Source organism: Echinops telfairi, unplaced genomic scaffold (genome assembly GCF_000313985.2).
Source record: "Echinops telfairi isolate 266 unplaced genomic scaffold, ASM31398v2 ScPeMD7_2;HRSCAF=8, whole genome shotgun sequence".
Lineage (NCBI taxonomy): Eukaryota > Metazoa > Chordata > Mammalia > Afrosoricida > Tenrecidae > Echinops > Echinops telfairi.
Genome location: NW_022103898.1, coordinates 12,549,935 through 12,562,876, shown reverse-complemented (window position 1 = coordinate 12,562,876; position 12,942 = coordinate 12,549,935). Strand labels below are relative to the sequence as shown.

At 55.8% G+C, this 12,942-nt stretch overlaps 1 protein-coding gene across 2 annotated transcripts in view; it reads left to right on the top strand.

Annotated features, from left to right (window-relative positions):
- NFAM1 (NFAT activating protein with ITAM motif 1) overlaps positions 1–12,942 on the top strand; it is a 171,150-nt gene that overhangs the window by 145,307 nt on the left and 12,901 nt on the right. For both annotated transcript variants that reach the window (XM_045292811.1, XM_004700695.3), the window contains 3 exons: positions 5,555–5,884; positions 7,307–7,419; positions 9,690–9,761. In XM_045292811.1, coding sequence (XP_045148746.1) covers positions 5,590–5,884; positions 7,307–7,419; positions 9,690–9,761 — 480 coding nt within the window. In that variant the 5' untranslated portion in view covers positions 5,555–5,589. The remainder of the gene's footprint in view (positions 1–5,554; positions 5,885–7,306; positions 7,420–9,689; positions 9,762–12,942) is intronic.

Here is a 12,942-nt window from a genome sequence, read left to right as displayed (position 1 = left end):
GCCCTGGGTACAGTCCAGGCCATGGCATGGCCTCACCATGGGTTAGGGCCAGCTGATAAGAGCTGCTGATAACAAGCCCAGTGTTTGAGACGCAGATGATCACTGCGTAGAACTCACTATGAACCAGCAAGGAATTTGAAGCTGGGACACTCCCCAACAACCTGCACCTCCAAGGGTCCCCTCAGAATCACAGGTCCCAGAAAAGTAGCTGCTGTGGTCCAGGCCCCTCAAAAGGAAGGAGCCGTGGAGGCCGTTGGCCACACTGCCAGTCCTGCATCCGTGTTCCCACTGCACCAGGGGTCCTGCAGCTGAGCCATCATGTTGCCAAGACAGCAGTTAGCTGGGAGGAAGGCCTGAAAGGCGTGCTCTGCAGACACACACACCCCGCCCCCTGCCCCATCACCCCCTCTCCACCATGCATTTGAATGACACCAGCCCCGCATGAATACAGAACAGTAGATGTCTGTTTTTATGGATGTCTCCAGAAGGGTGTTTGAACAGGATGCACATGGGTGTCTTCTCACCAGAACAAGCTGAACAGTGACTGTCGAACTGACACCGTGTCCTTCCCAGCCCGGCCCTGGGTGCTGGCCGCTCCCTAGAGGAGAACCAAGTGGCTCCAGCGTATGTGGACGGGCTCTGCAGGCCCTGGCGAGGCCAAGTGACCCTGGCCAGGTCCCATTCATTTCCTGACCCCCGCCAGCAAACCCCAAGGACACCCACTCGCTGCCTTTCAGGCTCGCCAGGAAGACCAAAGGCATGTGGTGAAGGATGCAAGAATGAGTAGGGATTGGCCAGGGTGGCACAAACGGTTTGTGATCGGCCACCACTAACTACGTATGGCTTATGATTGGCCACTACGGACTACAAATGGTTTGTGATTGGTTATTACTAGCTATAAATGGTTTGTGACTGGCTACTATGAACTTCAAACGGTTTGTGATTATTGTTGCTAGGTGCCATCGAATGGATTCTGACCCATAGCGGCGTCCCTGTGCACAATAGAAACACTGCCCGGTCCTGTGCCATCCTCACCATTGCCCTATGCCATTGTTGCAGCCACTGTGCCAATCCATCTAACGGAGGGGCTTCCGCTTTACTGCTGCCCCTGCAGCTTACCCAGCGCGATGTCCCAGGAATGTAAGCCAAAGCATTGCCCTCCATGCCTCTAAGGAGCGCTCTGGCCTTACTTCTTCCCAGACAGATTGGTTTGTCCTGTCGGCAGTGCATGGTGCTTCCCACAGTTCAAATGCATCCATTCTCCTTTGGTTTGCGATGATCTAGTTCTAACTTGGTCATTCACACGCAGCAGCACCTCCGAAAACAGGACTGGTGATCGCTTTCTCTAGAGATTACCGACAGGGAGACCCCACGGAGCCTACGTGTGTGGTTGCCAGGAATCGCCAGTAGGTTTGGTTTGGTTGCTACACCGGCCAGGTGAGGAGGTAGAGGAAGCTATCCCAGGTAGAGAGGAGAGGATCAGGGAACAACCCTCTCCCCCTGTCGCAGGCCTGCATGAGGCGTCTCGGCAGAGAATCGGGCCGGAAACGTGAAAGGGGGCTTAGCCAAAGGAGGGTGGAACTGGGGACCCTGAGGAGATGGGCTGTAGGGGGCAAGGAGCAGGGCAGCGGGGTGGGGAGTGGGAGTGGTTTGCCATGAAGGGCTGTGGATGGGGCTCTGGGTAAAGGAGAACATGGTGGGCGTGTCCCCAGTTCTCCTGGAGCCACGTCCCCAGTATGTCGTCATTGTTTAAAGACAGCGAAAAGCGCACCCATGCCAAGTGCAAAGACATAAAATGGCCTGGTCCCCTGTGTCCCCTGTGTCCACCTGCGGACAGTTGATTCCCTGGAACTCCTAACCCCTTAAGTTCTCTGAGGGAGGGAGGGGTCCTTCTCTAGTGGTTTAACTCACCCTCACACCTACTGCTATAGAGAGTCTATTCCACTTCCTGGCAACCTTATAGGACAGAGTTGAACTGCCCCAGAGGGTTTCCAAGGCTGTAAGTCCTTACAAAAGCAGGCAGTCCTGTCTGTCTTTCTCCCTGGGAGCGGCCAGTGTGTTTGAACCCCCGGCCCTACAGTTAGCAGCCAGACATGTCGCCCACAGCACTACCAGGGCTCCTCAGTGGCTCCCCAGGGAACTCACAGTAACAGCTCGGCCTGAACCATCTGGTCCCAGCCTCAGTCTTCCCGGTCCCTTGGGTTTCCTTCCTGGAGTTCAGCTGCAGGCGCACGGAGCTCAGTAGATGCAGCAAGAGCCCAGCCTGGCTTCGCGCCAACCCCGTGGGAAACCCCTCCCCCCCACGCCTGATGTCCCCAACAAAATAAATCTTGCTGCTCCCTCGGAGCATCTCGCATGATCTTCTCCCGATTAACAACTCGGCCTGCATGTTCGTGGCTGCTCGCTGCCGACCTCAATTTGGAGCTGTCTGCTATTTGGCTGCTGGAGAAGGAAGGTTCTGGAGAGCCGGGAAGAGAGAAGGCCACGGGGCAGTGACTGCTGGAGTGGCCCAGAGACGACACACCTCTGAGGGGGCTGCAGCGTCTGGAGGCCCATGTGGGCAGCGCTGCCGCCCGCTGTGTGTGTATGTATGTATGTGTGTATGTGTATGTGTGTATATGTGTATATGTGTGTATGTGTGCGTGTGTGTATATGTGTGTGTATGTATGTGTGTATGTTTGTATGGGTGCATGTGTGTGTATGGGGTGTGTGCGTGTGTGTATGTATGGGTGTGTGTTTGTGTATGGGTGTATGTTTGTATGTGTGTGTGGGTGCATGTGTGTGTATAGGTGTATGGTATATATGTGTATATGGGGTGTGTGTATATGGGTGTATGTGTGTATATGTGTGTGTGTTTGTATGGGTGTATGGGTGTGTGTGTATGGGTGTATATGGGTGTATGGGTGTATATGTGTGTATGTGTGTGTATGGGTATATGTGTGTATGTGTATGTGGGTGCATGTGTGTATGGGTGTATGTTTGTATATGTGTGTATGGGTGTATATGTGTGTATGGGTGTGTGTGTATGGGTGTATGTGTGTATATGTGTGTGTGAGTGTGGGTGCATGTGGGTGTATGGGTGTATATGTGTGTATGGATGTGTGTGTGTATGGGTGTATGTGTGTATGTGGGTGTGGGTGCATGTGTGTGTATGGGTGTATGGGTGTATATGTGTGTGTGTGTATGGGTGTATGGGTGTACATGTATGTATGGGTGTATGTGTGTGTATATGTGTGTGTATGTGGGTGTGGGTGCATGTGTGTGTATGGGTGTATATGTGTGTATGGGTGTGTGTGTATGGGTGTACATGTGTGTATGGGGGGTGAGTATGGGTGTATGGGTGTATATGTGTGTATGGGTGTGTGTGTATATGTGTGTGGGGGTGGGTGTGTCTGTGTGTGTGCACGCGCTAGGTGGAGGAGTGGCGGTGCACCCCCAGGGGGTGCCAGGCCCGGGTAGCTCCTGCAGAAAGCTGCGCAGCAGCTGTGTGGAGCCCTCTGCCTGCGGGAGGAACTGCCCGTCAGAGCTGTGTCCCTGCTCTTAGAGCCTGACAGACCCTCTCTGTGGTCGCACTTGGGGACGGGTTTTTCTCCTGTGACGACTTTCACAGGGATGGCAGGCCCGATTCCCTTTGCCGCCGCCGCCAGGTTCTGCTGCCTGCCCCCTTCCTTTGCCCGGAGCACCTTCCACGGGGTTGTCCTGCCTGGGTGTCTCCAGCTCCTGAAGAGCCCTCGTGAAGGGCTTGGCAGAGCAGCCCTTGATCGCTTCTTGCCGGCAGAAGGCTAGGAGTGTGAACCCGCGGGCCCTGCACCAGGGAAAGGTTCTCTCTCTCTGGACTCTGGAGAAAGGCTCTCCTTCTGTGTCTGCTCTGGGGAAATCTGTCTGTCTGTCTCTGACTCTGTCTCCGACTCTGTCTCCATCTCTCTCTGGGGGAAAATCCTCTGTTGCTCTGTTGGCTCTCTCTTTTTTGGCTCTGGGGGAATGTCTCTCTCTCTCCCTCTCTCTATTGGCTTTGGGGGAAGGTCCTGATCTCTTTCAGCTTCTGTAGCCAGTGGTGTGACTTTTTTGAGGCTCAGAGGGATCAGGTTTAGGACACGCCCTCATCTCAAGGGAACAGCGGCCAGCTGGGATTACATCCCTGAGCAGTTGTCGGCGCCTCGGACTCATCACCGTCCCACGTGACACACAGAACTCACGCTCTAGCCTGTTCGTCCCGGGACCGGATCTCCAGGCCTTTCTCACGCAGCCCGACGGGTGGGTTCCCATCACAGGCCTCATGGTCAGTGGTCAAGTGCTTAACCACTGTGCCACCAGGCTCCTCGGCCTTAGGAAGAGAGGTTAGGACTCCACACATAATTGGAATCAAGTCAAACTCACTGCCCTCCAGTGGATTCCGTATCAGAGCTTAAATTCTGAGCACCTATTTTGCAAAAGGTGATGGATGACAGTGACAACCCCAAGCCCATTTGCAGGGTCCCCGCACAGATGACGCCTCACGAACCAAGGGTCTAGATAAGCCTGCCCTGCGGCAGAATACCTTGAGAGAGGATTACCTCCACCCCTCTCTAGTCTACTCAGGGAGGGGCAGTCTCTGAGGGGCCTGTCTGGGTTTGTCCTGGATGGAGATCACTGTACGGGGACAGTAGAGAGGTGGCGCGGTGTTAAGTCATGCCCCATCAATCTCACCCAGACTGCCCTGGGAGGAAGGCCCTGGGCCAATTTTGTGAGCCCTTCTCTCTAACATAATGTACGCGTCCCAATCATGGTCCGGTTTCTTCTCCTGTCGTCCCAGCTGTCACTGTGATGGACTGCAGGACTTTGTGACAGCTTCCTTGTGTCCCATGCCTGATGTGTAAGCACTTGTGTGGCTATGAGCTCTCGGACGCCGTCTTGACCTTGTGCTAATGGCCTCCCTCATCCGGATGTTGTGTCTACGTTTTCATGTTGTCTTTGTCTCTCATAAGATGTGATAAATGTTCTCCTTAAGTTCTACTTGAGATGGGGGTCTCTTTTGTACCCTAAGACAATTCAGAGTCCTAGTGATCCTATAGGATGGGGTAGAACTGCCCCTGTGGGTTTCTAAGACTCGAGATCTTTACAGGAGCAGACAGCCTCATCATCCTCTGGAAGAGCAGCTGGTGGTTTCGAACTGCTTACCTTCTGGTTAGCAGGCCAATGCATCACCACTAGGACACCAGGGTTGGGGCCAATGGGCACAGTTCAATCTCTAACGTTGTGCTCCGTGAGGGTGAGTTTCGTGGTCTCCAATCTCAGGCAGGATTGCAGCTCCTTCCCAGAGGCGGGCAAGGGTGAGGTGGAAGCAAGGTTGGCTGGGCCTCCTGGTGCTTCAGACACCGCTTCTCTGCTGCATGGGCTCCTGCCAGTTCCTGCGTGACCGTCAGGGAATGTGGACCTGTGTGTGCCGGGTACTCGGTGCAGCACAGGCTCCCACAGGTGCATGGGAAGCAGGGAGCTGGACAGGTGCATGGGAAGCAGGGAGCTGGACACAGCCCCTGGCACTGACCGGTGACCCTGCTCCTTCCTTCCATTGCAGGAGGACAGTCAGTGGTCCACACTGGCCCCCCCATCATGGTCACCCTGACCAACAAGGCCATTTCCTTTGGCTGCAAAATCACCTACCCATACACCCCAAGGTACAAGAGCTTCAACGTTAGCTACTTCCACATGGACCGCCAGAGCCAGAGGAGCCCCAAGAAGCATTCTGACTGCCAACCCAGCCAGGGCAGAGAGAACCAGACCCACACCGTGGAATGCCGGATCACCGTCCTGCTACTGGAGGCGTCTGCCACCGGCACCTACTACTGCTCAGTCCAGTGGCCAAAGGACATCAAAGTTGGCAATGGCACCTTCATCCTGGTCCGAGGTAAGGTTTGTTCCGTGGCTCCCTGTAGGGTGAGGGGCCTAAAGCAGAACAGAGGAGCCAGAAGCACCCAGCTTATGAAGAACGGACAGGGTGTGGGGTGTGGATTTGCTTCTGGCATCCTCTGGCAGGCCACTTGAGGCAGGTCACTTGGCCCCATGGGTCTCAGCATCATGTGAGCACAACGTGAGCACATGGGTGTGAGTGCCCATGTGCATCTTCCTGTTCTTCACCATAGCCTCGAAGGAGAGATGACCCTAGATGTCAACTACAGGCCTGCCACTGAAGTCATGACTCTCTGGCCTGCCTTTGTCACTCCCTCAGGAGGGAGCTGGGGGCTGCAGAATCCCACAAACCTGGTCATCCTGCTTCCCAGGGTGTGGCCTTGGGCCTGATCTTCTTGGCAATATCCTGCCTGTCAGAGGATTTTATGGGATAAAATTAAATCTGGTGATCAGAAGTGCCCAATAAGTTGCAGACATTGATGTGCCTGGTATATGATTTGATCTGGCAAATATTTGAGAAATGGATGGATGGCTAAATGGATGGATAGCTGGTGAGTGGATGGATGGATGGCGGATGAATGGGTAGATGGATGAATGGATAGATGGGTAGATGGATGGCTGAATGGTGGATAGATGGGTGGATGGTCAGTAGATGGGTGACTGGATAGATGGGTGGATGGATGGATGGATGGATGGATGGATGGATGGCTAGATGGAGGATGAATAGATGAATGGGTAGATGGATAAATGAATGAATGGATAGATGGATGGATGGTCAGTAGATGGCGAATTGATGGATGGATAGCTGGTGGGTGCATAGATGGATGGTGGATGAATGGATAGATGGTCAGTAGATGGATGGATGGATGGATGGATGAATAGATGGATGGATGGATGGATGGATGGTGGGTGAATAGATGGATGGTGGATAAATAGGTAGATGGATAAATAGATGGATGGATGACTGAGAGGAAGGAGGAAAACGGTGCCCTTCACTTAGCCTGATGCAGGCTAGCCACCTGCTTGACCCAGTATAAGCATAACTTCTGCCACCTCCTTCAGCCTGCACTACATCCCTACCCACCTCACTGCAGTAGATCCTTATAATCACCATTTCACAAACGGGAGGAGGGGGCTCCAAGAGGTGACATTACTTCCCCAGGCTTGGAGCAGAACTGAGTTCACTCCAGAAGTAATGCTGTCGAGAATCAAGGCCATAAACAAAAGAGCTGTCGCCAAAGCAGGCATGGAAAGGAGCATGAGTGGAGAGGGGTTTCAGGGCTGGCCAGGTGGGGGTCTTACAAGGGATTGCTGTCAACAGGGTCCTGGGTCCGAGAGGGTGTAGGCCTTTGGGTGGGTGGGTGGTGCCCGCAGCTTGTCTTGGATAACTGACTCCTCTCCTTCGGGCTCCTCCTTCCAGACTCAGGCTACCGGGAGCCCCCGAGGACCTCCCAGCGGCTCCTGCTGTTGAGTTTCACTGGCCTCCTGGCTGTGCTCAGTGTCCTGGGCACTGCTCTGCTGCTCTGGAAGAAGGTATGCATCTCACCAGCACTGCTGTCTCTGCCCATCCCCGCTGCTCCTTAGGACATGCCAAAGGGGCAGAGGGGCTGCCAGCCTCCCTCCCTGTAGCAGGTCTGATGGGCCCTGGTGAGGCAAGGACCCATCCACACCTGCACCAGATGAGCCGCCCCACTCACCTGCTCCTCGTGGCCCTTCCCCGCCCCCCCCAGGGGGGAGGGCTGGTGGCATCCCCCCTGTACCCTCCATGTGGCTCCCCGATGCTGGGACTGCATCCTTTCTCTTCTTGTCACCAGATCCCTTTTGATCTTGGTCTAAGAAACCAGGGCTCCCCAGCCTTTCCGGGCTGCGCTGAGCAGATGCTGGGGGCACAGGCTCCTGTGTGCCAGTTCCAGCAAACCCGCCCCAACACACACACACCTGCCCAGCCTGGAAGGAAAGAAGCCATTGTGTCCCAGGCCACACATGCGAGGTCTCGGCCGTGCCACACTGGCAGTCTCTGAGGGAGACTTCCCAATTCACAGGGAGGCTCAGAGAGGTCGTGATGTGCTCAAGGTCGAGCAGCAAGCAAGAGGCACGGAGTGGGTCTAGTTCTTTGCTGGCCCACCCCTGCTCACCCCACAGGTATACACACCTGGGGAGGGGCGTCTCCCCACTGGTGCACCCCAACTGCCATTGCCACCCCGCCTTGCCAGGCATCAAGTGTCACGAACACAGAGACCGAGGTGGGAGGGAGGGACCTTGCTCAGGTGGCTCTGTGTCAGGAAGTGGGTGAATGTCCCCTCAGGCCTGGGGACAGCAAGGCCTGCCCTTGCCACTTCCTGGCTGTGTGCCCTAGGGCAAGTTGCCTGCCCTCTCTGTGCCTCCGCTTCCCCCTGTGTGGCACGGAGGTGCCCTGAGGGCACCTCTGGCGCGTTCCCTGGGGGGAATGGGGGTAGCGGGAGAGAAGGCAGGTAGGGTGCTCCCACTCAAGCTGCACCTGGCGCTGCCAACAGAGCCCCCGGCTCCAGAGCCATTATGATTTCGGGGCTGGGGGTGGCGCTGGCTCCTGTCTGCGAGTTAAGTAGCTCTCCAGAGCTAATCCCGGAGTAAATGGGCTGGGGGTTGGCAGGCGGCCAGGGTTTTTAATTAGCTTCTGCCCTGCGAGGAGGCTGCTGTTGCTCCACTGATGGCAGTGTGGGGCCTGGGAGGAGCGGGGAGGCCAGGCCCGCCTCCCTCTGCCTGGGAAGGAGGCGGCTGCATTGCTGCCGGCAGGCTCCTACCCCTTCGCCCTGCCTCAGGGCCACCATTAGCGCCTGCAGCCTGGCACCTCTGCTAAAAGCATCCATGCAGGGCAGGGCCACCTCTCCCTACCCCAAGACCCCCTTCCCATTCCTCAAGACTTCCAGGCCTTTTGCCCATGCTGTTCCCTCTGCCTGGAACTCCCTGCTCTCCTTCTTGTGAATGTACCCCCAAACATCCTTTCCTGCAGGGAGGTGTCCCCTCCCTGTCACCCTTCAGTAAAGTCGCCAGGAGGGCAGGGACAGCAGCCAGCTCTCCACACAGCCCAGGTAATGAGGGGGCCTGACCAGGGTGTGCTGTTGACTCAGGGCTGTTGAAGGGCCCCCCGGGGCCAAGCCCTAGCCCTTGAGTCCTCAGTGGTCCCTCGCACAGTCTCACCGAGAAGACTCAGAGAGGGCAGTGGGGCTGCTCCGGGTCACAGAGGCGATGAGTGGACGAGCAGACCAGGGAGCCCGGCCTTGCAGGCACCTGCTGGAAGCTCACCTGCAGCAGACAGCTCTGTGGCCCAGAGCCTGCCAGCTGGTACCATGGCTACCACTAGGCTTCCCTGAGCCAGCCGCTGCCCGAAGGTGAAGCCTGTGCGGGCCTTTGTCATTTCCCGAGTCCCCAGGCCAGCGAGGAGTTTAATAAAAGGTTTCAGAGGCCTGGGCCATGCTTCTCTGGAGGTTTGGAGAGACAGGTGGCTGTCTGGGAGCTCCGGGGTGCAGTGTGTACGCACTAGGCTGCTAATGCGCAGCTCAAAACCACCAGCCACGCCATGGGGGAAAGACAAGCGACGGGCGCAATCTCGGAAACGCACAGGGGCAGTTGCACCCGGTCCTATAGGGTCGCCATGAGTCAGAAGTGACCCGATGGTAGTGAGTTTGATGTTTTGGTTTTGGTTAGTGTCTGTGTGACTGGTGGCCATCCGTCACCCTCTCCCACGGAGGGGTCTCTGGGGGAAGGAGGGCAGCAGCAGAACGGCTTGTCCCCCGGGCCTCACAGCGGTGACCCCTTCCCCACAGAAACAGATGCAGGTTGGAGGGAAGCAACCAGCCAGCAGGTCCAAGCAGCCTCCATCGGAATCCATTTACACGGTGAGTTGGGCCGGGGTGCCCCCTTCCCTCGAAGGCCTGCGAGAGGGCCTGGGGGTTCACCCAGCCCTGGCGCCAGGCCCAAAGCACTGGCTCTGTCGTGCACTGGCTATATGACCTCCCTGTGCCTCAAGTTCTTTGTCTGTAAAGTGGGACAATAAGTCAGACTCTGGAGACATGATTATGAAGCATTATGCAGGTGTGTGGGGCCCCCCCACCCGGCCCTGCTGGCACTCCCCGAGTGTGAGGTCCCTCCCTGGCTGCCCCCTCCTTTTCTGGAATGAGGGATTCAGCCACCCACCAGTTCATGGGGAATAAGGGAAGTTTCTCCATCTGACTGTTCCTCTTCCCAGTTGGTCAACCTCTTCCTGTTTGTCTTGCATAAACAACAGCCCGCTAACAACAGAGAGGACAAAAGAGGACAGGGGGAGGCACTGTCCTACATCTTAACGCAGCGCCAGCGCGGGGGTGGGGGTGTGTGTGTTTCATCCGCCATGTACATCCCCGACCCCGACTCCCACCCCCACCCCAGCAGCACCCCCACATTGTTGTGTGTTGGGACCATCACAGGTGGGGACACGGGGCAGGAGCCTGGTTACTCCAACCAGGTGTCATCAGCATGGAGCTCGTCCTCATCATTATCTGAGGAGTGGCCACGGCCCATGAGCTCAGGGAGCCTTGGTCTTTGCCAGACTGGAGTGCTGACCCCGCCCTGTTCCCCCTGGAGAGCAAGAAACTGCTCTTTGCCATCCAATTCAGTTCAGCTCCCCAAGGAACACGTGCTCACCCTTGTAGAGCAGGCAAGGACAAACGCCACCCAGTGTCATGGGGCGTCCCCTCCATGGGGCTGGACCCCGCCTGGGACCTCATTGTGCAGCAGGAGGCCACCTGGCACCTGGCACTGGGGTGGGGGGTCCCTGGTGCAGAAGCTCGGGTTGCCTCTGGCACGGCTGCCTGGCATGTGGTCACTGCTCCCGTCTGTCCCCACCACCCTGAGGCACACAGGAAGCTCCATTGCCCCAACACCCTACCCAGAGCACGATGCCCCAGTGTCCCAAAGATGGGGCGGGTGGGGTCAATCGAAGCAAGGGGAAGGGCCATATGGGGAAGTAGCAATCGCTTCAAATGGCACATAACCCATTCCCTGCAAACGGCCTTGCCTTCTGCTCCTTCACCCCGGAAACTCCCCCTGGCTGCTGGGCCTGTGCCGCCCCGGCTCACCCAGCTCTCCTCTCGCTGCAGCCCTCAGAGCATCTTCCTCAGAAGAATTCTGGGCTCCGTAGATAAAAGCAGTCTCTCTCTCTCTGTTTCACACACACACACACACACACACACACACACACGCGCGCGCGCGCAAGAGAGAGACTTCCAAAAGATCATGGAAAAAGTATATTATCTCTTAATGCCATTTCCCACAAATTTTCCGAAGCTCCCTGGCACACAGTGCCATACTGAGCCCTGGGGGCACCGTGGTTGAAAGTACTGTGAAAGGCGAGGGTTCAAACCCACCAACTCCTCCACCGGAGAAAGATGAGGCCGTCGTCTGCCTCCATAGACAGCCCAGCCCTGGAAACCCTGGGGGGCGGTTGTGCTCTGTCCTGTCGGGTGGCGGTGAGTCAGAATCAGCTGGATGATAATGGATTTATAGCTTTGGCAGATACGTGTAATGTGCCATCTAGATCACATGCATGCATGTGTGTGTGTGTCTGCATCCATAGGGTTAACCGTAGGTAAACGGAGAAAAGGGTGAACTTGTCAGGGATTTCACCGTGCTTGGATCCACAATCAGAGCTCATGGAAGCAGCCGTCAGAGATCAAACATTGCAGCTCTGGGGGTCCATCTGCTGCACCAGACCTCTGTAAGAGTTGGAAAGCAAGGATGTCACTTGGAGGACCGGAGTGCGCCTGACACAAACCACGGTATTTTCCACTGCTTCCTATTCACGTTTCCCTTGAATAAGGAAGACCACGGAAGAATCAATGCGCTTGAATTGTGGTACTGGAGAAGACTATTGGAAGTACCACGGATTGCCAAAAGAACAAACACATCTGTCCGGGAGGACGTACAGCCAGAATGCTCCTCAGGGGCAAGGATGGGGAGACTTTGTCTCACCTACCTGGGACATGTGGTCAGGAGAGACCCGTCCCTGGAGAAGGACACCATGCTTGGTCAAGCGGAGTGGCAGTGAAAATGAGCAAGGCCCTGGACAAGATGGAAGGACACAATGGCTGCAACAACGGGCTCAAATGTAACGACGATTGTGAGGCTGGTGCCGGACGGACGGACAGTGTTTCATTCTGTTGCATGTGGGGTGGCTGAATCAGAACCAACTTGATGGCATCCATGGCAACAGGCATCTTAATGGACCAGAAAGGACCAACTCACAACGAGCCATCGGAATCCCATCTTCTTTCAGGAGAAATACTAATAATGCCGCATTTTATCCCTAACCAGTCTTTTTTCTATAAATAGACACCCATCGCACACCCACACTGTTTTATTAGAACCATGCAGCTATCATTGCCACGTTCCACTAGATCATAAACATCGCTCTCTGAATCAACACCTTCTACAAGCTGACTTTTAATGGAGGAGATGTGCTTTGGAACGGAATATCGTTCTCTCCCGTGTCTCGAATCTTCTAAGGCTCAGGCTGACTTCTCTGGCTCACGGAGAAGAGACCCAACCACCCTGTCATGTGGCATGGAGAGACTTTAGGGTCAGCAAAGAGTGTCATGAGAAGCCGTGGGAGTTTGCTAGCCCTGGAGACCAAGCCCTTCTAGCTGGGGTCGACCCGGGCAGGTAAGAATGACGTGAGCCATTTATTGAGCACTGACCATGGGGCAGGCGCTGTTGTTTGTTGTTGTTGTTGTTTCTAGTTGCCGCCAGGTTAGTTCGGCTCCTAGTGAGCCCGTGTACAGCAAAGCAAACCACGGACGGGTCCTCTGCCCCCCGCAGAGTCGTGGCTGTGTTTGAGACCATGGTTGCATTCACAGGGTCAGTCAATCTCGCTGGACGCCAGGCTCTTCATTGGCCACTCTCTACGGCTGCTGTCCACAAGGTGCTCAGTGGCTAATCCCGCAGAAATGGACAGGCTAGTCCTTCTTCTTCTGCTTTACCAAGCCTGTTGGTCTTCTCCAGGGACTGCTCCTTCCTGATAGCATGTCCAAAGTATGTGAGTCC